Here is a 24,585-nt window from a genome sequence, read left to right on the forward strand (position 1 = left end):
AGTGTAGATTAGAGTGACGTACAGTGCATTGATGTAGAGTGCATGGGCATAGAGTCGAGTGTTACAGAGTAAAGTGCGCTAGCATATAGAGTGCAGTGGCATACAATGCAGTGCTGCAGAGTGGCATAGAGAGGAGTTGTGCGGACTAGATTAGTATTGCCTAGACTGGAGTCGTATAGTGTGCAGAGGAGCAGAGTGCAGTGATGTAGAGGCGTAAAGTGCATTGGCATAAAGCAGAATAGAGAGGCATAGCGTGAAGTAGCATAGAGTGCAGTGGCATAATGTGGAGTGGTTCAGAATGGAGAAGAGTGCAGTGCACTGGCATGGAGTGGTGTAAAGTGGAGTGATAGAGTAGGGTGCAGTGGTGTGGAGTGGAGTATGCATGGTGTGGTAACACACTGCCATTCCAGACAACATATTTTTGATTGAAATGACCATTCTATTTGCAAAGATAGACAGTTTTTTTAATCAAACTATACTGTGCACAGACGATGTGGGGAAACTGCATCACCTAATGCAATTATGTTTTAATCATATAAAGGTATTTGTTTCCAGCACAGTTCAGAATTAACTAAAATGTGTTTATTTGTACTCTTAATTCTGATATATTCTGAAGTTTATTTAAATGTTGTCATGTGATAGAAAAAAAACTCTTTCCTAACCCCAGTATCCAGCAAGATTGTTGCATAAATTCTATCACTTTGAAGTCAGAGAAAGAAAAGTAAACACCAAGTTCCCACCGAAGACAGAGCCTGACATTTGACTTTGTTCTTTGAATGCACAGCAAATGTGATGAGAAGAACAAGATTTACTGGCCTATTTACTGAAAGGGAGCACTCGGAAGGATACTGTAAATAAGGTTTTGCCATGGAAGGGACGAACCCAAGGTGCATAGCCTAAAATAATTAAAGTTAACAAATTGAAAGCAACAAAATGTGAGTTACAAACCACAAGGCCAAAGGCGTGCAATGGGTGGAAAGCATTCACAAGGAAGCACTATGAATGTACTTAAAGTGACAGCCGTGGGATACTTTGTGGGGAAAGTCAAGTATTTTAGTCCATTCCATATCTTGCAGAGGTTTGGCCACATTAATCACCTAGGTAGTATGACGAGAAGACCTGGAGTGGTTTCCATGTTGCAAGAAAAGTCAGTACACCCAATCTATCAGTTTGCCACCAGTTCCTATGGTGTAGAGCTTCTGGCACACCTCTTGTAGGGTTAGTGCTAGGTGACAGACATGAAATAGGGCATTTAATGATTACTTAAGGTGATTGTAAGTAAGGAGTTGACCAGGGTTAAGATGGTAGTCTGCCACAAGGGTTTGGAAATTTAGTAGCTCGCCGTCCAGAAACAAATCCCCCAATTTTAAGATACCTGCAGCATGCCGCTGATGGAGTTGCCCTGAGCACAGCCGTCCTGTGCGAGTGGGAAGGCTTAGCAAAGGTAGTGCAGGAGCATAGGGTTTCTTTGTGACAGTGACTTTACAGGTTCTAGCAAGATAAGAGAAAGCTGTGCATGATAACCCCGGATGGTGATCCGCAGAATTGTCAGTAGGAAACAATGAGAAGTGCATTTAGCCTTCCTTAAAAGTCTTAAATGGTAAACGACATCTCATGGAGGGAGGTGGGCAGAAAGACAGCGGGCCACCCATTGTACCTGTGCAGCTGAATAATAGCATTCCAAGTCCGGATAACCTAATCCACCCACAGTCACTGGTAGCTTTAAAATGGAAAGGGCTGCCCGACGGGGCCGCAGCGACCAAATCAGATATGTGGCAAGTCTGAAGAAGGAATGAAGGACGAGCAGGTGAAGGTTTGCAAAATAATACTATCATTGGGGTAGCACACCATCTTCACTTGTGCCACATGGCCCACTACAGAAAGCAGAAGAGAAGACCAAAAACAAACTGGGCTTGGAGGGACCGTGACGTTCTGATGAGATTTCCATCCTGCAAATCAGTGAGAAAATGGTAGATACTAATCACTAGGTATCAAAAGGTAACTGGTTCCCAGTTCAATCTGAGATCTAATTGTATATAAAGGGGAAAACAGTGCCATATGTTAAAGAAACACTAATTACATATTCAAATTCTTACATTTTGTACGTCCAATTTACATCCCAAATATTTTGAAAGATTCTATGTGTACTTGACACTTAGGGATAACTCAGATCACTAGTTTGGCTTTTGCTCAATTTCAAAACCATTTAAAGACATGGACAAAGTGGGCAATTTCCTTGCACAACCTTGCAAGGGACCTGGCCCCTGCTTACCTGTCACAAGCACGAACTGCGGACCATTGCACCAGAAGATTTTGCCAAGGTGGATGGGTGTTGCATGTTCAACAACTTGACAGTGCCTCTTTTGTTTCTCTCCTGTGTGCAGAAACCACTCCCCAGGTACCCAATGCCTTCCGATAGTCTTGGTGGACCCATCTTGTCTGATTTCAGGAATTGTCCCACCTTGTTCTTCTCTTCCTTATTTATCTAGTTCTTAGCAACAACCCTTTGAATAACTTGCCGTGGATCTCCCATTTAATCTTGCTTTCATCCTCTTCTTTTATTATCTTTGATTGTTAGCCCGGGGCTCCCATTTCTGAGATAAACGTAGAGTCCCAGACATACACTAGTGCTGTGAGTCTACAGACAAGTTATGGGTACCTCACATCCTGACATTAGGTGTGAGACTGTTGCCCACACCATCTGACCTGCCTCTTTAATATTTTATTTTTTTAGGGTTAAAGTCCATGGGCGATTAGGGGTAAGCCAGATGTTTTTGTTCAATTTGTTTAAACTAGCATAAGGTTAATTACCTTAATGTTTCCCAAACTGTTTGCCAAGGGTTTTAAAATGTTTAAAAACATAAACAAAGTTTTGCTGTTACTTTCTCTTAAAGAAAGATTGGGTAGATTTGGGTAGGGGTGATGGCCTTGCTGCAGTATTGAAGGGCATTAATTTACTACAGAGCAAGGACGTAATGTGACATCTGAATGTAGCATACCAGGAGGCAATCACAAAAAACACCACAGTGAATAATTAGTGCTATGTTAAAAAAAAAAAAAGTAAATAAATGCACTGACAACATAGTGAGGCATGGCCTCTCTTGCCTGTCTGTTAAACTGATATTTGTTCTTGAATTTTTGTCCTGAATTTTGATCCTTTGTCCTGAATTTGTGTCCTGAATTTTGACCCTTTATCCTGATTTTTTTGCAATCCTGACAAGAATTTGGCTCAATGTTAGGTGGTCACCCTAGCTTGGGGATGTTTCCCATTTATAAGCCATTACCATTCTTACAGACTGCGAATGAGCTCGATTTATGCGAGGAAAGGTGAGGCTCATCTGACGACACCACAGTACAAGCTCACAGTTCCATATTCCATCACTTATAGGGGTAGGCAGCAACCTCCGCTTTGCCGGTGGAGTTCTCGGAGTTTTTGCGACTCTGCACTCCACTTGGAGCAGGAGTTCCACAAAAAAAACCTCCACTTACCGTCGGTGGAACAGAGGTTGATGCTCTCGATCAACTCTCCCTGACAGTGGGGGGTTGGTGGCTCGCCTCGGTGCGTGCGTTGCCAGGGATGAGGAACGTGAGCGCAGCCGGGGCGCGCCGCTCCTTCCCAGAAGCAGAGCCTGTGTGGAGGCAGGGATGCCAGAGGGCAGAGTACCTCATTCCGCTCGCTGCTGGAAGAGCTCTCGGCGGCAGAGGTGGGCTTTAGCAGCGATGAACTTGTGGAACTGGGGACCCCCATCGGCTTCTGTTTGAACCCTGAAGATCCGGGATCAGGATGGAGCGCCCCAAAGTAAGTATGGTTGACTGGGTCTGTGTGCCCGCTCTCACCTGCTAGGTCAAAGTATCCTGAAATTTCAGTGTTCATTCAAAGGGAGCAGAAACAGGCAACCGGTGCTTCAGGGTAGGTGGGAATGAGGTAGTTCCAGGGCTCGCTGGCATTCCAAGCACACTGTGTGCCTCACTCCCAAGTCCAAATTCTTAGTTACTGATTGGCTAGAGATGCCTATTGGACATGCACTTAAACAGCTTATTCGTTTTCCATCCGGTGAATTCCACCTTGCGCGGACTCAGTGGAAACAGCAACTACGGAATTATGTTTTTTCAGTTTGTGAAAGCGGCGTCTGGTTTCTCCTGCGGTATTCCTCCGGAGAAATGTATCTTACCAAATGGGAAGCCTCTCTCTGCTTGCGTTCGCGGTTGTATGAACGGTGACTCAGGTGCACTTGTCACACCCTTTGCGTTATTTTATTGATAATGCGATGTAGCAATAAGAGGGGAACTTTTTTTTATCAGAACTGGTATGTCAGTGTTTTCCTTTAAAATACATTTCAACTCTAATATGGCTGTTTTTTTAATACTGAAGTTACAACATTTAGGAAACCTGCTGGTCACGTGCACAATGTTTGTCAGAGTTGTAGGGCTTACAATACCAGGAGTAAACTGTAAACTTTGCACTTGTATAGCGCACTACTCACCCATTAGGGTCTCAAGGCGCTGTACTCATACGTCTATGGAACCCCTCCTGGCTTTTCCCTGTGAGGTGCCCACTCCTGGGCACCCCCAGGGTGAAGCCAGGCATCCAAGCGCTGTTGGGGCCGGTGTGGAGATTAAGCAAGCTATTGCCCAGAGTTGCAGAGTGGGAGTCATTAGTTAGATTAGGCACCAAGGCGAGAATTCTCTGGTCCAAGGGAATTGAGCCCAAGACCTGCCGAAGCGGGACTTGAACCCTGGTCTTGAGCCAGAACGCTGCTTCAGGGTCTGCCGCTCTAACCATTGTGCCACACTTCTCTGTGGGTAAACTCCGCCTGCACGCGGAACTCTGCAGAATTCCACTGAGCTTTTGGACGACTGGAATTCCACGGAGTGAAACTCCATGAGCTCAGCCCAGCCTTAATCATAAAAATTAAATAAATAATTGAAACGTTTAACCTGTGTCCGAGGGCTTTGTAAAATACAAAAGTTACACCACCATCTAGTGGTCCTTTCTACGAACCACACATTCATTTCTGATCATCGTTTTGTGATGATTGGAGTGCATGCAGTACATCTTCAGTTTACGTATGTAGGGTTGTTACATCTCTCAAAGTACCATATTTTTCTTATTTTGTGTGATATGTGCTAAAGTGATGTTGACCTGGTTTACAAAGCAAGAAGCACTCCATGTATACATCAGACAGTAGGAACGATTGCTCAAATAGAGTTAATGTATTTAGTCCTTGTTGGCGTGGGCATCCGCTATGGATACTTTCCCACCATCTCTCAAGCACAAAGTACTTTCTGGGTAATGATCTCAGTAGCCCAAAATTATTGTATTGTACTGCAGCATTTATATAGCATTTATGTGGCCTCCTTTCCTTAACCGGTCTTAATGAAACAACAGAGGAACAGGTCCATAGGAGGCGAGTTGGTGTCCCAGCAAGCTGATAAGGCCTGTTTGGTGGCCTGAGGGCCCTGCTAGTGGCCCAGCTTAAGCTCTCCATTCTCAGCATCCTGAAGGCGAGAAGATTCCTCGGTCCTTAACACTTCTTTGTACTTAGCTAATATCTTTTCAGGTTGTTTTAAAAAGAACGGGTCTCTTATTAAATGCTATTAAAAAATAAAAATCAACATGCACCGACACCTGCTTCTGCAAAAACATTTTCTGTTTGAGATGCGTAGGTACACAATTGCCAAAATAAATATTAAACAATATGAAACATTGTTGACTTATTGAACTATGTGTATAAACAATTGCTGAACTATCAAATGACACTAAACCAAACAAACAATAAATGTGTGCTGCCAACACTAAATACAATGTGTGTTGATAATTGGAAAATGTAAACACATGTATGGAATATAACGAGGGATTCATAAGCAGCATAATCTCAAAGCTGTATCAGAAGGGTGTTACTGGCAGCCAGTATTTAATCATGTATGATCGATAGTTGGCAGCCACCGGCTGATTATTTAGACATTGCCCTTTGGTCACACATTTCAAGGCCTCAGCAAGACTGGATATGTCGGGCTGTCTCTTCTCTAACTCCTTCGCTACCAGGCCTTTTCCCCATGAGGTGCCAAGCCTATTTCTGGCTATTTGGGGCAGTTTGCGCTTAGGCCCTCACACCTTTTTGTCTACATTAGCTACCCACGCCAAATTTGTGTCATTTTTTCCAACATCATAGGGATTCTAGAGGTACCCAGAGTTTGTGGGTCCCCCTAAAGGAGTCCAAAAAAATAGCCAAAATACAGGGAAAAATTCTTTAAAAAAAAAAAGGGGGGGGAATTGGGCTGCAGAAGAAGGCTTGTGGTTTTTCTTCCCCTGAAAATAGCATGAACAAAGGGTTTGCAGTGCTAAAATTACCATATTCTAAGCTTTCAGGAACCAGCAGACTTGAATCAGAAAACCCAATTTTTCAACACGATTATGGCATTTTACTCGGACATACCCAATTTTTACTATTTTTTGTGTGCTTTTAGCCTCCTTTCAGTTAGTGACCGATATGGGTTTGAAACCAATCCCAGAAAGCTAAACATTTCTGAAAAGTAGACAAAATTCTGAATTCAGCAAAGAGTAATTTGTGTAGATCCTACAAGGTTTTCCTGCATAAAAGAAAAACTGAAATATAAAAATATTGAAATTGAGGTGGAAAAAAAAGCAATTTTCTCCACTTTTTACTCTGTAACTTTTTCCCGAGATGTCAGATTTTTGAAAGCAATATACTGTTACGTCTGCTGGACTCTTCTGGTTGCGCGGATATAGGGCTTGTAGGTTCATCAAGAACCTCAGGTACCCAGGGCCAATAAATGAACTGCACCTTGCAAGCGACCTCTGACCTGTTTCAGGTCCTGAGCTCGCCCCCCACGACCGCAGCACCAACCTGCTGCCTCCTGCCTCTGTCCCCCGACCACGCTGCTGTTTGCGTGTTCGAGGCCCTAATCCACCCGCAGGCATCCTCCTGCGCCTCATCCCTGGGGTCTAGTGGGCTCTGACTAGCTTCACTTGACTCGTGTGCCGCTTTCCGCCGTCCTGTAAGTTGTTTTTCTCATTTTTCTGCGCCTCGCCTCCGGCGCTTCTGCCCCCGTTGTGCCCCTCTGATTGCTGTTTCCCCGATCGTGTACTGTGCCATTACTGTATTTCATACTGTGTGTTTTCATATTGTGACTGCCTTTAATTTCGCTCGTTTTTTGTGCCTTTTGCCCCTTGTGCGCTCCCCCTGCTCTCCGATCCCTGCCTCCCTGCGGCCCGCCCCCCCTCGCGCCCCCATTCGCCGCTCCCTCCCGCCTCCCAGCTGCTCCTCCCTTCCCCCTCCCTTCTTAATGGCTGGCGCTGCGCAGCGGGCGCGCCAGAGGCAAGCCCGTCTGCGCCCGTCCGCGCCTGGACCGCGCCCAGCGCCACCCCCCCTGGTCCCCGCGCCCCCCGCAGCCCCTGCGTCCGCTACTCAACCAACGAACTCCGCGCACTCAACCCCGGCCCCTCCGCAGAGTGCTTCCTTGCAACCCCGAAGCACACAAAAGGACCCTTCTCCTGCCGCACCTGCAACTTCTCCTGCGACAGAACGGCGAAGCCAACAACAAGAACTTCCAACACCAACCACCTGAACTGCATCCTCATCAACACACGCTCCGCACGAAAACACGCCATCGAACTCTGGGACTTACTCGACACCACCGCCCCTGACGTGGCCTTCCTGACCGAAACCTGGTGGAACGACTCCTCGGCCCCGGACATCGCAATCGCCATACCGGAGGGATACAAAATCACCAGAAGAGATCGAACCAACGGAATCGGCGGCGGAATAGCCATCGCCCACAAATCTACCCTCAAAATCCATACCCACACGGACGACACCCTCAAGACAGCCGAACCCCTCCACTTCCAGATCCACACGGACCCCAACACGACCCTCAGAGGAACCCTCATATACCGCCCTCCAGGACCAAGAGCCCCCTTCAGCGACACCATCGCCGACCTCGCGAGCACCCACGCCCTCGCTTCCCCAGACTACATCCTCCTGGGAGATCTAAACTACCATCTGGAAAATAACGACGACGTCAACACCGCATCACTGACCTCCAACCTCCTCAACCTCTGACTCCGTCAACTGGTCAACACTCCCACCCACATCGCCGGACACACTCTTGACCCCCTCTTCACCTCAAGCAACCACATCTCTTTCAGCCACACCTCCGAACTCCACTGGACCGACCATCACTGCGTCCACTTTTCCTATACGAAAATCACCGAACACCACCGCATCCCCCTACCTCCTCACCGCCGCTGGGGAAAAATCACCCAAGACCAACTAACCAGCTCCCTCGTCAAAAACCCACCACCCGACTCAACCGACCCGAGCACTGCCGCCATCAACCTCCATCAATGGATCCTCGACTGCGCCAACACCTTAGCCCCACTCAAGAAACCCACCGCCAACCAAGGAAAGAAAAAACCAGCCTGGTTCACAGACGAACTGACTGCCTCCAAAAGCCGCTGCCAGAAGCTCAAGAAGAAGTGGATCTTAGAGCGCACACCCGACAACCTCGCCTCCCTCAAAGACGCCAACCGTGAACACCACCAACGGATCCGAGTCGCCAAGCGCGCCCACTTCACTGAACGCATCAACAACAACGCCCACGACTGCAAAGAACTCTTCGGCATCGTAAAGGAACTCTCAAACCCCAACGCCAACTCAAACGACATCCCGCCCTCCCAGAAACTCTGCGACGACCTCTCCACCTTCTTCCACCAGAAAATCACAACCATCCACGACAGCTTCAACACCACTCCGCCGCCAGACCCCACCCCTGACATCTCCACAGACGCCTGCCGCCTCACCGCCTGGACCCACGTGGACGACACCGAAACAATGACAACCATGAACACCATCCACTCAGGCTCCCCCACGGACCCATGCCCACATCACGTGTTCAACAAAGCCAACGCCATCATCGCCCCCTAAACTCCGCAAGATCATCAACCTCTCCTTCGACTCCGCCACCTTCCCAGACAGCTGGAAACACGCAGAAATCCAACCCCTTCTCAAGAAACCCAAGGCTGACCCCAACGACCTCAAAAACTTCCGACCGATCTCTCTCCTCCTTTTTCCAGCAAAAGTCATCGAGAAGATCGTCAACACACAGCTCGCCCTCTTCCTCGAAGACAACTCCATCCTAGACCCCTCTCAATCCGGTTTCAGACGAAACCACAGCACCGAGACTGCACTCCTCGCCGCCACAGATGACATCAGAACTCAAATGGACAACAGCGAAACCTCGGCCCTCATCCTCCTCGACCTATCTGCCGCTTTTGACACAGTCTGCCACCGCACCCTACTGACCCGCCTCCATGAAGCCGGCATCCAAGATAAAGCCCTCAACTGGATCTCATCCTTCCTCTCCGACAGAACCCAGAGAGTACGACTCTCCCCTTTCCGCTCCAAAGCCACCAACCTCATCTGCGGCGTCCCCCAAGGCTCCTCCCTCAGCCCTACATTGTTCAACGTCTACATGGCCCCCCTCGCTAAACTGGCCCGCCAACATCACCTCAGCATCATCTCCTACGCCGACGACACCCAGCTCGTCCTCTCCCTGACCAAAGACCCACTCACCGCCAAAGCCAACCTCCACGAGGGACTAAAAGCCATCGCCGAGTGGATGAACAACAGCCGCCTGAAGCTCAACTCCGACAAGACGGAAGTCCTCATCCTCGGGCGCACCCCTTCGGCCTGGAACGACTCCTGGTGGCCCACCGACTTCGGTCCCCCACCCACCCCAGCCAGCCATGCAAGAAACCTCAGCTTCATCCTGGACTCCGCCCTCACCATGTCCAAACAGGTCAGCGCCATCTCCTCTTCCTGCTTCAACACCCTTCGAATGCTCCGCAGAATTTTCAAGTGGATCCCAACAGGAACCAGAAAGACGGTGACCCAAGCCCTCGTCAGTAGCAGACTTGACTACGGCAACGCACTCTACACAGGCATCCCAACAAAAGACATCAAACGACTCCAGCGTATCCAAAATGCATCCGCCCGCCTGATCCTCGACATACCCCGCCGATGTCACATCTCCCCTCACCTGAAGGACCTCCACTGGCTCCCCGTGGACAAGAGGATCACCTTTAAACTCCTCACCCACGCTCACAAGGCTCTACACAACACCGGACCTACCTACCTCAACTCCAGACTCAACTTTTACGCCCCCACTCGTCAACTCCGCTCTGCCAATCTCGCCCTCGCCATCGTCCCCAGGATCCAGCGCAAGACCTCCGGCGGCAGATCCTTCTCCTTCCTCGCCGCCAAGACCTGGAACTCTCTCCCCACCTCACTACGCCAGACCCAGGACCTCCTCACCTTCAGGAGACTCCTCAAGACCTGGCTTTTCGACCGCTAACAGCTCACCCCCACCCCCCAGCGCCTCGAAACCCTGACGGGTACATAGTGCGCTTTATAAATGTAATGATTGATTGATTGAATGGGTTTTCATTCTATACCAGGTATACAGCAATTCATTTGCTGAAATATATAGAGTGAAAAATAGGTATCAAGAAAACCTTTGTATTTCCAAAATGGACACAAGATAAGGTGTTGAGAAGCAGTGGTTATTTGCACATCTCTGAATTCGGGGGTGCCCATACTAGCAAGTGAATTACAGGGCATTTCTCAAATAGACGCACTGTCTTAAATTTGGAAGTAAAAAACGTAGAGAAAGACCAGGTGCGATAACACTTGGTTTGCTATTCTGTGTTCCCCCAGGTCTCCCGATAAAAATGGTACCGCGCTTGTGTGGGTAGAACTAATACTCCCTTCAGGAAACATAACATGGACACATCACATTTTTACATTGAAATGTGACGTGCTTTTTGCAAACTGCCTAGCTGTAGATTTTGGTCTCAAGCTCAGCTGGCACCTAGGGAAACCTACCAAACCTGCGCATTTTTGAAAACTAGACACCTGCGGGAATCCAGGATGGGGTGACTTGTGGGTCTCTCACTAGGTTCTGTTACACAGAATCCTTGGCAAACCTCAAAATTTGTCCAAAAAACACTTTTTCCTCACATTTAGGTGAGGTTTCACTTTGGAGGTTGACCATAATTTACAGAAAGCTGAATCCACCCTGGATCTATTTGAGACATTAATGGCAGAACAGGCTCATGAACAGGATAAATTGTTGTGGCGGATGGTAGGCCTGGCGTCTTGGCATGGTGGAAAGGCTCAAGGAAAGCTAGAAGTGCTGACATAAAATATCAGAATCTGTGGCATTAACCTTGGGGTCACTGGGACTGAGTTGTAGTCCTGTTAAGGCACTTTTCTTCTGTGTGCTGATTAGATGTGGGCTGAACTTGCAGAGTTTCACTCTTCGAAAATTCCACAGATTCACATAAAAACTCAGCAAGATTTCAGAGTCTTGCACTACAATTTAGTGATGGTAGCACGAGCAGCCCTGAATAATCAGCATGAACGGTACCATGCATTGCACAAGAGCACAGGGCCATTCAAGTTGGTTATCGCGTGAGTAGAAAATCTTCTTGAGCTACAGCAAATCTACTTGAGGCTGTCCTGACTGCGACTCTCCGCATTAGAAAATCGCACTATGGGACGCCAAATCATTTTCTGAAGCATCCCAGGAGAAAAAGTAATATATGCCTTGATAAGTGGAATTTGCCTGGAACTCTGCGTTAGAGTGCTCCAACATGGAACTTAAATTTGGTTTTAACACAACTGATGGGCAAACCCTTTAAACCTCTTCACAAGGCATCTTTAAATATACTAATGCTAAAAACAGTCTTTCTGGCAGCAGTGACATCCCTGCATAGTGTGTGTTACAAGCCCTCACTATTCAAGAACTTGATTTGCAAATTCACAGAGACAAGATGGTCATGAGGACAGAACCACATTTTCTACCGAATATAGTCCCAAATTTTCACATTCATCAGTCAGTACAAATCCCAAGGTTTTTCCAAGAATCTAAAAGCCGTGCTGAAAGAGTTTTACACATGTTGGATGCAAGAAAAGCAATCATGTACTATTTAGAAAGAACCAAAACAAAACCATTTTTTTGTATCCTTTGCTTAAAATAATGAAGGAAATCCAGCCACCAAAGGAACTATTGCAAAATGTTCTAAAAACTATTAAATTGTGTCACATACGTGCAAGAGCACCATTAAGTGTTAATCCAAGAGCACATTCAACACACAAAAAAACAGCAACAGTAGCCTTTCTAGCAAACATACTGCTGTAGGACAGTTGTATGGTAGCATGCTGGTCATCTGTTCATACTTTCATGAAGCATTATTGCATAGACAGTCAAATAAACAAAGAAGCTGATGCTGGAGAAAGAGTATTGAAATATTTGCCAATTTAAGCTCATCTTCATCCCTCATAAGTAAAATACTGCTAGAAAATCAATACACAGCATGTGATCCAGAAAAGATTCACGCTGCAAAACAAAAACGTTTCTTACATGTTGGAGTAGTGTTTCCACAGCGTTGAAATTCTGTAGGTGTCAGGGTACGATATGCAGGCATAAGCCAGGACATTTGCAAACTTGTAAAAGTCTTGTGGCATAGTGCATCAAACATTTGTACATTGGTAAGTGTTAAATCACCTGTTTGTGAATGCATAAGTCAAATTAGAACAGGTTTACCACATTTCTCCAAGCCATGCCCATAATTGATGGTTTGAGCACCTACTGCAGAGCTCTGTATGTAATATGCATGTCACTGGTTCAGATGTTGGTAGGGCTGATCAATCCTGATTGTTAAAAGAAGATTCCTTGGTATGGGTTATAATTATTTTCAAGTAAGTGGTAATAGACAATTCAGCTGGCACTTTCCATACTACAAACCATAACAAAATATTGTTGTTCATAGGTTTACACATCCTCTGATGTTGAGCTCCGGGATGCACCCATCAGGAATCCCTCACCCTGCCATTGTGCCACACTCTGGGAAACAGGACCTGGATCACTATGAGAGAATCATGTGAGTACCAAAGGGCCTCTCTCCAGAACCCTGCATTTTATGATATTTTGTGGGTAGAATCTGAAAAGGCATGGAATGCATGGTTCATTGCATTACTTGTGTGAGAGGTAAATGGGTAACTATAAACCATAGATTTACAGGTAAAATAATAGTTGTCCCTCATATCAATGTAAAATCAAATTATTGGTAGTTATTCCTGATGAGGATTACCAATTTACAATGGTTTACGGACCTCTGAGTAAAAATAGACCTTCACATGGAAACGCGCAAATGGACTAGGAATCAAATTATTGGATATCACCACAACCTTTGACTCCCCAAAGTATCCTGAACCTTTGGACCTGTTGAAATAGGAGAATAGTGGTTCTTTTACAGTCCTATACGAACAAATCATATTATTTTTCTTGTAAAAATGAACCATAGACAAAACAAGGTATTTATTACATAATGTTGTTGTGTTGGATTGTAAGGACATGTTATGTTCAGACAGTGGGTTGCTCTGTGGTTTCTAGTGATTCACACATGTTCAATAGATTGTACATGGAAAACAAAATAGAAATACAAAATGATTGAATTACTTTATAAATCATAGAACAAAGCCCCTTTGGCAAATTTAGTGGGTTTAAATGAGACATAATACTGATGAAAAAATGGGTCAACATTTTCTGCATTTCAACCTTGGCTAACCAGTTTGCAGCTCATCAGGACTAGAGCTAATCCTTTTGTTTACTAAATTACCTTTCTACCTTCTGTGGCAATTAATTTTTCTACAGGTTACCGCTGTTTGGTGGCTTGTGCAAACAGTCCTGATGGCCAGTATCTAATTATCAGCACAGGCACAAACAGTTAGCTTTCCGTTTTCACTAAGCAGCACCAATCAAGTGTAAGAGAAGACGCTATCTGTATGCATGTGTTAGAAATGGGGTCTCGAGTAGGGACCCTCACTCTAGTCGGGATAAGGGAGATACCTGCTCAGATAACCCCTGATCACCTTCTTGGTAGTTTGGCACGAGCAGTCAGGCTTATCTCAGAAGCAATGTGTAAAGCATTTGCACATAACACACAGTAATACGTGAAAACACTACAAAAGGACACCACACCAGTTTTAGAAAAATAGCCAATATTTATCTATATAAAACAAGACCAAATAAGATAAAAATCCAACATACAGTAAGAAAAATATGAATTCTGCAAGATTTACTCAAAACGACAGTTCCTTGATGTCAATAGCTCCACCTGGGGCTGTCACGGCATCATGATCAACAAAATCAACTGTTCAGGCCGGCTGCGGCGTTGCGGGTCGGCACGGTGTCAGGAAGACCCACAAACAGTACCTTGGATTTGCAGGGCGTCGTGATCCTCGAGGTGAGCCCCATAGAGCGGCGTCGCTGATGTCGCCGTGTCGGTTCCGGAGTCGCCGGGCCCTTAAGGTCACACGCATTGCGTATCAAACTCCAGGCTGATGAAGTCAAGTGTGCCGGCGTGGATGGAATCGGGGCTGCGGTGCGAAGTGAGACAATGCGACATGCGGTGCCCACAGGTCACGGTGCAGACAGTGGCTCGGTAGCGGTGTCGGTGAGTCCAGGGCTCTGGTGTGAAGTGGGGCGGTGCGACGTGCGATGTCCACAGATCACGGTGCAGGTAGTGGCATCGTCGTTGCTGAAATGCTTTCGTCGGTAGGCCCAAGCCAGCGGGATGGGACAGTGCTTCATGACCCTCCCTAGCAGTGTCTACAGGCCACGGTGCAGGCAGGATGCCTGGTGACGACACAGGAGTCGATGGTGCTGGGGTTGGTGGACCGGGGCTGTGGTGCGGGACGGGACAGTGCTTCGTGTACCTCACGAGCAGTGTCCACAGGTCACGGTGCAGGCAGAGGCGCCAGTGTCAGCTAGAGCGGCGTCATCGGGGATGCCCAGGCTGCGGTGTGAGCAGGCGATCCTGGAGTGCGGGGCCCACGGGTTGTGGTGTGAGCAGCAGCTCTGTGAAGTCGTCCGATGACAGTGTCGGTGAGACCAGGGTCGCGGTGCAAAGCGGGGCAATGCGACTGTGTGGCGTCTGCAGGTCACGGTGCAGGCCAGCGGCGTCATGGTGGTTTCTCCTCTTGAACAGCACAAAACACACAGTTCCCAGTTCTGCAGGTCGAGGAATCTGAAGTCTTTGGTGTCCCTGAGACTTCCAACACGAAGCAAGCTCTACTCCAAGCCCTTTGAGAATTTTCTCCTGCAGGACACACAGCAAAGTTCACCCTTTGCACTCTTTTCAGGCAGAAGGAGCAACTGCAGGCCAGTCCAGCAAAGCAGCACAGCAGAGGGACAGTACTCCTCCTTCAGCTCTTCTCCTTGCAGAGGTTCCTCTTGATTCCAGAAAGATTCCAAAAGCCGGGGTTTGGGTCTTCTTTGTATTCCCAGTTCTGCCTTTGAAGTTGACAATCTTCAAAGCAAAGTCTCAAGTGTTTGCAAGATCCTTCCTTGTCCAGTTCAGGTCCCAGACACTCACCAGGGGTTTGGAGACTGCATTGTGTGAGGGAAGGCACAGCCAATTCAGGTATGAGTGACCACTCCTCCCCTCCAACACAAATGGCTAATCCAGATATGCAGGCTACACCCCAGTCCCCTTTGTGTCACTGTCTAGAGGAGAGGTGTGACCAGCCCAACTGTCAAACTGACCCAGACGGGGAATCCACAAACAGGCAGAGTCATAGAATGGATTAAGCAAGAAAATGCCTACTTTCCAAAAGTGGCATTTTCAAACTTTCAAACTAAAAAACAATTTCACTAAAAGATATATTTTTAAATTGTGAGCTTAGACACCCTAAACTCCACATTTGTATCTGCTCTCAAAGAGAATCTGCGCTTTAAAGATATTTAAAGGCAGCCCCATGTTAACCTATGAGAGAGAGAGAGGCCTTGCACAGTGAAAACCGAATTTGGCAGCTTTTCACTGTTCGGACATATAAAACACACTAGTATATGTCCCACCTTTAACATACACTGCACCCTGCCCATGGGGCTACCTAGGGCCTAACTTAGGGGTGCCTTACATGTAGTAAAAGGGAAGGTTGAGGCCTGGCAAGTGGGTACACTTGCCAAATCGAATTGGCAGTTTAAAACTGCACACACAGACACTGCAATGGCAGGTCTGAGTCATGTTTACAGGGTTACTAATGTGGGTGGCACAACCAGTGCTGCAGGCCCACTGGTAGCATTTGATTTACAGGCCCTGGGCACCTCTAGGGCACGTTACTAGGGACTTAATAGTAAATCAAATATGCCAATTATGGATAAACCAATCCACAGTACAATTTATATTGGGAGCAATTGCACTTTAGCACTGATTAACAGTGGTAAAGTGTACAGAGACAATAAACCAGCAAAAACAGAGTCCAAAACCAGGAGGTCAGAAGGCAAAAAGACTGGGGAGACACGCCAAAAAGCTGCCAGGTCTAACGGTATTTATAAATGTATATGGTATGGTATTTATATCGTGTTAACCTACCCCAAACCTAACAGGGTACTGTACGTGGTCAAATACTAGGATAAAGTCAATGTCTAATATTAGAGGAAGCTGGGTTGTGGATAGTTATTGCATTGTGATGTAATTTTCTTCAAAGAGGTAAGCCTTCAACTCCTTCGAAATTGTACCAACATTTGGTTCATTGTGATGGATAACAAAATGTTGTTCCATATCCCAGGTGCTTAAATTTGAAAGGCCTGCTGTCTTATTTTTCCTTTTGCACCACTTAGTCTGCAGTTTGATGGTGTCCTAGCTGTGAGTGTGCTGAGAACAACTTAATAAATGTTAGCTTGTCTGCAAGATAAGCAGGTGACTCCTTATGATCTTGTAAATAATGCATCTGGTTTTGAAGATGGTGTGTGCCGGCAAGGGCAGTCAATTGAGTTCCATCAGGATGAGGGTGATGTGATCATATTTCTTCAGGCACTGAATGAGACATGCTGTGGCATTTAAGATGCCATAAAGGAGGGCCAGGCTGGTGTGTGGAAGGCCATGGAGAGTAGTTCATTACCTCCACCCAGATGCTGGAGTAAAAGAACTTTAACCGTATTTCTGAATCTTCCTTCTGGAAAAAAAACGGATTTGATTTTCTTTAGAAGAGAAAGCTGGTACTAGGCTGTCAGTGTGTTTCTGGAGAGCAAGATTGGTGTCCGGGGTGAATTCAAGTGACTTGGCATTCTGTGATAGGTGGGGTTCGAAGACATCACGGTTCATGTCAATTAGGCAAGTTTGTTTTGCGTCTTATTTGTTCTTGGCTACTAACAGGAATACTGTCTTGGTTGGGCTGGCTTTCAGGTCAGCACTGGATATCCAAGTATGGATGATGTGCAAGCAGTGCTTGTGGCAGAAGAGATTTTCAAGTGGAATTGTTTGTCATCAGCATATTGGTGGACCTTGATGCCTTTATCTCTGAATAGAGCACCAAATGGCTCAATGTAAAGGGTGAAGATGACAAGAGACAGTATGGAACCTGGGGGAACTCCAAAAGTGAGTGGCATCTTTTGTGAACTGGAGGTGCTCATATGAGCAGGCTGGTGTAGGTTGGAAAGATACGAGAAGAGCCAATAAAAGACCCTGCCAGTGAATCCCATTCAGGACTTTAGGGTGGGATGGTGGACCGTTTTGAAGGTAGTTGACAGATCCAGCAATATCAGGAAGCAGGGGTCATCATCTGCAGTCAAGAAGGCATTGTCTATGATGCGTAAGATCTCCAGGCTGCATTGTGAGCTGACATAAGATTGATAGTCCTGCTGAACATGGTTAGCACTGATGTGATTTTGTACTTGAATGTAAAGTGCTTTTTCAATGATCTTCTTGCCGATGAATGGTGGGATACTGACAGGCCTGTAGTTGGCAAGATCATCAGGATCCAATGTAGTTTTTTTTTTTTTTGTTGGAGGATTTGGCCTGTCTTGAAAGATTCCTTAAGTGAGGAAGGCATTGTCAATGGTAAGCAGGAGTATGAACAACTCCAGAGAACTTTAATGATGGATGATGGTAAGAGAGCATTTTAATAAAAATTGGCTTTGAGCTAGCTGATTAAGTGTGATATCTAAGTGAGAGAGGGCGTTTAAGGTTGATTATTGCAGGATTCTATGAGTAGGGCTGGGTGTAAGAGTTGAAATAGGCTTTGTGTCGTCTATATGCTGCTGGATCATCTGTATTCTGAAGAAGAGGTTGTTGGCATTTTTTTTGATTATGGAATAGGTGGAACTGGCAAGGGTTTGATGCAGTGCCTGCTTGTCTTGAACAGCATAATGCTTCTGTTGCTCAAAAGCTGTCTCACACACACCCCCACACACTAGCTACCTGTAATGTGGAGTTAATTGTCTGCTACGAATTGTAAACTAAAGTAGGCTTCTGAAAAGGTGACAACCCAGTAGAGCGAAAAAATCAACATGTCATGCACTATATTTGCCAAAATCTTTCATTCTTTTGAGAGCAGCACAACTAAAATAAGTGCCCAAAGACCTAATGTATGTTTTTCTTAAATATGAATTCATCAGGCCTTGTGTTTGATTTGTGCATGTGTGGGGTTGCCAAATGGGTCAGCTAAATCTGTCTTTTTAACCAATAGCACTTTGCAAAGATTCCATTATACAAATTCCGGTATAACAAAAAGCTTGGGCTTGATTTAAGTGTCAGCCATGATATATCAACTCTTAGCTGCAATATAGGTGTGTCCATCTGTCTGTATGTGTGCCCATGTGGGTTGCCTCGATTGGTGCGTGTATGTGTGCTGTCTATTTGCGTGGATACCTGCACTTGTGTCATTTGCGTGTACTGATGGCTCTATTTGTGTCTGTTTTACTCCGACTGCATCTGTACCTTTTTTGAGCCATTGTAGGCATGCAATCACATTTTATAAATACAAACCTATTTGTTTGTCAATCCTAGTTTAAGGGTGCTCACCCCAGACTCGATGCTGGGGTTCAGATTTTCGTTGAGGAAAATCTGTTGACTTGTGTTTCAATAAACTGCGCAACGCCGAGTCATGGGATGCAGCATACTGCTGTAAACTGCCCTCTCTAATCTTCGAAAGGTAAGATTGTGGGGTTTCACATTAATTGCCCAGTTTGGAAATCATCAGTGTGGTGTGTTTTACGTGGAAATCAGACAGGAGAAGATCAGACGCTTTGATTACTGTGACGAGCAAATGAAAACTGGGAATCAAGCAACCAAGCAGTAAACTGTAGCAGGTTAACAATATATCCCTTAACACCCTGCCCCGAAATTCCCCCAGCATTCTGGAGATAATGACTTTTTTCTTGCTCAAACAAGATGGCCAAAAATACATTATTCCACGATTAAATAGTTGGCAAAGAGGGAGAGTTGGAGCCACCCATTTTAACCCCCTTGCAAATGCTCATCTGCCCGCTAGCACGGGCGTAGCTACGATTGGTGCAGCAGGTTCAGTTGCACCGAGGCACGAAGCTCTGAGGGGCACATTGAGCCCTAATAATTGCTGTACTTCATTACGCCTGTACCCATCAGACAGTGTTATGTTACTGCACTGAATGGGGGGTTCCGAGGCCCGTACCCTGCTCTTCCTGTTTGGATGACGCAGCGTTTTGTTGAGCCAGGTGTTCCTTGGCGGCGCGAGCCGCTGTCTGATGCGCACGTGTTCGGAAATCCATTGACTTGTTTTCTTCTCCTGAACAGGAAGCCGCAGCCAGAGCCCAAGAGGGAAAAGGAGCCGAAGAAACCTACCATCAAGAAACCCCTCAATGCTTTCATGTTGTATATGAAAGAGATGAGAGCGAAGGTCATCGCCGAGTGCACGCTGAAGGAGAGCGCCGCCATTAATCAGATTCTAGGACGGAGGGTAAGGCCTGCAGCAAGGACCTGCGCACTGAAATGTGACGAGAAGCAGAGACCTTGTCTCCGGCGCCACCAGCTGAAACGGGGCAATAGCTGAGGGCCCGAGTGTTCAGGGACGACATGGTTTGATTGAGAAGCCCTCTTCAGTGACTGACTCCGACTGTCTGGCCCAAAGGCAGGCTGGACAAGGCTGTGTCACACTAGGCCTTTACCCGAGGTTGCTGGGGTGATTTCTTCACTCCGTTCAATGTTGACTAGGGCCAGAAAGCGCCCTGATCTCATTGAGAGCGAGTTAAGAACACAAGGAGGATACTGGGCTCAGAGGTCTTTCCCACCTCTCCAGGATTTCTGAGACAAACATACGTCATAGTATTGTTCTAGTGGCTAAATTTTCTGTAAGAGTTTCACTGGGCTATTCTGGTTCACAAGGTATCAGAAGATAGGAAAACACAATCTACAATAGCAGCTACACATATGTTTCTCCTAGCACAAATGCCAGGCCCTACTCTGAGGCCACTAACAAACATTGAACACAAATTCCAAAGCCTTTTTAGGTCAGTGATGGTAAGGAAAAGGAGTCGTTGATGGAGCAGCAACAGATCTCTCTTCTGGCTGCAAGGAGGATTAATAGCTTGCCCCTGCTATGGAGGCTGTTTTCCTCGCACAAGGGCAAGTGTGTCCTGCTGGAACGGAATTTAGCTTTATCTGCCTCTGCTACCTTTTAATATTTGTCTACCAGTGCATACAAGACTCTGTGCCCGGTGCACTGTTACATAGTGAGGTAATTTCAGTTCATATTTTTTGCTTCTTATGCTCTAATTCAAGTTTTCATCTTAAAGTGGCATAGTTTATCCACGCCAAACAACTGACATAACATAAAACTGTGTTCAGGGATGCATTTACTTCTGTTTTTATGTGGTAAAAAAGGGTTATGGGGGATCCAGCTGCAGCAGCAGTGGAGTCTGAAGATGCTGCAAGGCAGACTCGGTCTTTGATGAACAAGTGTATTTTCTGATCAGTAGGAATTGGTGTTGACCTTGTGGTCAACATCCATTAGAAGGGAGGAAAATGGTAAAGCCTTTGTGAGGGACATAAATAATTCATGGACCAGCTGTTCAGGCTTCTGTATCATTTCTGAGGAACAGTGCACACTAACAAGTCATTGTGGTCCTGCTTTGTATGTATCTAGCACAAAATTAGCCGAAGGCAATGATGGTGCCCCGCATCAAAGGCAAACATGTAGTCAGAGTGATTGAAGGAGTAGGTTTGTTCTGAAAAAGGAGTGGACTGTCACTATGTTAAGATATAGTGTTCTTTAAAGAGGTGCATCTTCAGCTTTTTCCTACATTGGAGCAGAAACGGGGGAGTTCGGATGGATTCTGAAATGTGGTTCTTGTTCCTGGGTGTATAGCTGGAGAAGCTCAGTTGTCTTGCTTTTAGTGTTTTTTACTTATTGTCTCCAATCTAAGGGTGCCATGGCTGGTAGCCTGCTGAGAGCCATCAGAGTTGGTGAGATTGTCAGAAAGACTGGCAGGGGCGCAGATTGTGATGGCTTTGTAGATGATATAGGTGATTCTGGAGATGATGCAGGCTTGCAGGTGTAGCCAGTAGAGTTGCCTCAGAGTGGGAGTGACAAGGTCCCGTTTGTTTACGCCCTTTGCTGAGACATGCTGCTGCTCCCAAATGCCATTAAGTGGCCTACCCAAAATCTAGCCTGAAGTGTACTGCATCTTCAATCCCTTGCGGAATTTTAAATGTAATTTTAATCTCAAATGTATTAAGAGGGCGTTTCAAAGTGTGGATTCCAGCGGTTGTATTGAAGGCAAGTGTATTTTGAGTGTGCACCATCACATTTTTGGTCTTAAGATCTTAAAAGTATTTGAGGGTAAAGCTTACTGGTGTTGAACTGCCTTCTTTGATTGGAGGCCGGAGGAGAGTGTGTAAGGCTAGCTTGATGTGGTTGTGGCCATGAGACCAAATATGAACTGAGCAGTGGTTTCTGTACTTTTTGGAGCTTGCAGAGCTCCCTATGTCGAATTCATATAAATTGCATTGCAGTAATCAGGCTGGAGATCACAGCAAGTGTGAAATAAATGTTGACAATTTCGTGGGTTAGGTCCAAAAAGATCAGAAGGTCAGAGTGTGGTCTTTGTGGTAGCTATATCTTGTATAAAATGCAAGGTTAATTTCAAAACTTAAAGCATGCTGCACACCTATGTGACCAATGCTGATGCAGGCCTTAAGGTATCAGGCCGTATGAATGGAAGTGATGAAGGAGCGAAAGAGCTCATGAGATATATGTATTTTTCTTCTTGAAAAGTGAGATCCAGTTAGGGTACCTCTAATGCCGATCATGCTTCAAGCATGTAGCCATTTACTTGTGAGTCCTGGATACATTTTCCTGCATGAGGTATATTGGTGTATTGTCCATGTATAGTAGGTAAATAGGGACATTCCCTCGATATAGGGGCATATTGATAACTGGGTGATGACAGGATTAGTGCCACCACCCAGAAGTGGTTGTTTTTGCTTTGTACATGCGTTTTTGCAATGAAGAAGCTTTTGAAGGCCGATAGGAGTACTTTGATATCTTCTTCGGCCACAAAGTTCCTGGACAGTTGTCCACGGGAAAAAGCACAAGAGGAAGTATTTTCAGAGCTCTTTTGAAGGTATGATAGTAGAACATCGCAGTTTTTGGGCTATCAAGACTTTTTAAATCTTGTGGTATGTAGACATCACTGGCTTAGTTCCACTGATATTTCACCTGTTAAAATAAGCATTGGCATAGCCAATAGGTCTCGCATTTTGGATGTCAATGCACTATTGAGTTATTGTTTAGCATGTCTCATTGCCACTACAAGTGAAAAACACCCATAGATGTGTGTGAGACGCTGTACACATTGAAAAAAATTAAAGGACGTTCGGGGCTGTGTTCAGAGCATTATCCTGCTTCTTGTATTGGATTACAGATCTGCTTTGTGAATAACATACAACTGCATGCTGTGCCAGTATCAATAAGGGGAGGTAGAGGTGTGGAGAGAGAGAGTGGGAGACTGATTAGGGAGGAAAGGGGTGGGGAGAAATAGAGGGGGAGGGAGATGGAGATGGAGAGGGGGAGAGAGAGAGAGGCGACAAGGAGAGAGAGAGGAGTAGAGATGTAGAGGTGGAAGGAGGTAGACAAAAGGGTAGAGGGAGAGGTAGACCGGCAGAGAAGGAAAGGTAGACCAGCATAGAGGGAGAGAGGTGTAGGGGGGGAGAGTGAGGTGGAGAGGTTTGGAGAGGTGTAATGGTGTAGAGGGAGAGAGTGGTAGAGGGAGAGAGGTAGAGGTAGGTAGTGGGAGGTAGGGTGGTAGAAGTAGAGGGACATGGAGATAGGTAGAGTTGTGGTTGTAGGTAGAGTTGTGGTTGTAGGTAGAGTTGTGGTTGTAGGTAGAGTTGTGGTTGTAGGTAGAGTTGTGGTTGTAGGTAGAGTTGTGGTTGTAGGTAGAGTTGTGGTAAGGTGTGGGAGAGGAAGAGAGGTAGAGTAGTAGAGAGGGTCATAGAGAGCTAGAGGGACGTGGAGGTAGAGGGACATGTAGCTAGAGGGGCATGGAGGTAGTGGGAGAGGTGGTAGAGAGGAGTAGAATTACAAAGAGAGGTGGAAAGAGATATCCAAGAACAAAGCGCCATCAAACAAAATCTGAAACCTTTGATGTGTTTTCACTGTTGTGGTGTGAACACATTGCTGTGGACAACCAAAAAAATCCACTAAAGCGGCAGTGCCCAGAGTGGAGGCGGGGCCATCACTCGCTTTAACAGGATGAAGCGTGAACGTAGTGTGATGGTCAACAAAAATGTTCTTAATGAAATCCCCCAGGAGAGAACTAAGCAGACAAAGGAAGGACATTTAGAAAAATGCACCAATAAAAAGGAAACATTTAAGATGAGCACAACAAAGAACAAATGACAATAGTGGGCACGGTTAAAGCCCATAGACTGAATACAGCGTGTCTTGTAGACAGCACACAGGTGCTGCCTAGGCTCGACCTAAAAGTGGTATTTTTTTTGTCTTTGTTGTGAGGGTGTGTGTTAAATTTTAAATGGCACAGTTTTATGATTTTCAAACAAAAACAAACTTTTGCCCTTTATCCCAAATGGTGATTACTTCAACTGATACATCACTGACTAAATGTCTTTGGTCACTTAGACCTTTTGAGCCAGTAGGCCAGCTTCATGAAGCTCATTTTATTGTACTAGAAAGGTAAATGTGATAGTCAACTCAATATGATTTGGCCAATTGGACCTCCTTTAGAGATTGACAGATGTGAATGTCCACTCAATAGCTGCGGATGCCCCATTCCTCCCCACCCTTTTTTTGTTTATGCATGTAAACACTCTAAATAGGGCAGATAGGACATCAACTGCTATTAGGCAGATGTCCCACACCTTTCGAACAAGAATCAGGCCCCTAATTGTCATGTTAAGTAATGATTCTCACAGCAAGTGCATCAACTCAAAACGCTACAGAACCACCATCAGTAAAAGCAATTGTAGTATTTAGTAAGAATCTTGTGCTCCTCATTGGTGAAGAGTGGTTCAAGTAGTCTGTAACTGATAAGGGTCTAATTTCTTTCTTTGAGCATGGTTTCCACAGCCTGATACCAAGCACAAAACTACTGAATTGTGTGTGCTGTGAGCACATAGTATGATACCTAATAGCCTAAAATTGAAGCAGTTTCGTTTGCTTTCACACAGATAATTGACTTACAGAACGATTTAGTTTTCATATATCCCTCTATGTATCT

At 45.8% G+C, this 24,585-nt stretch overlaps 1 protein-coding gene across 8 annotated transcripts in view; it reads left to right on the forward strand.

Moving 5' to 3' along the window:
• The window catches only part of TCF7 (transcription factor 7), a 306,615-nt gene that overhangs the window by 210,412 nt on the left and 71,618 nt on the right, over window positions 1–24,585 (forward strand). For all 8 annotated transcript variants that reach the window (XM_069199202.1, XM_069199204.1, XM_069199206.1 and 5 more), the window contains exons 6-7: window positions 12,857–12,967; window positions 19,643–19,805. In XM_069199202.1, the coding sequence (XP_069055303.1) occupies window positions 12,857–12,967; window positions 19,643–19,805 (274 nt within the window). The remainder of the gene's footprint in view (window positions 1–12,856; window positions 12,968–19,642; window positions 19,806–24,585) is intronic.

This window comes from Pleurodeles waltl, chromosome 7 (assembly GCF_031143425.1).
Source record: "Pleurodeles waltl isolate 20211129_DDA chromosome 7, aPleWal1.hap1.20221129, whole genome shotgun sequence".
Classification (NCBI taxonomy): Eukaryota; Metazoa; Chordata; class Amphibia; order Caudata; family Salamandridae; genus Pleurodeles; species Pleurodeles waltl.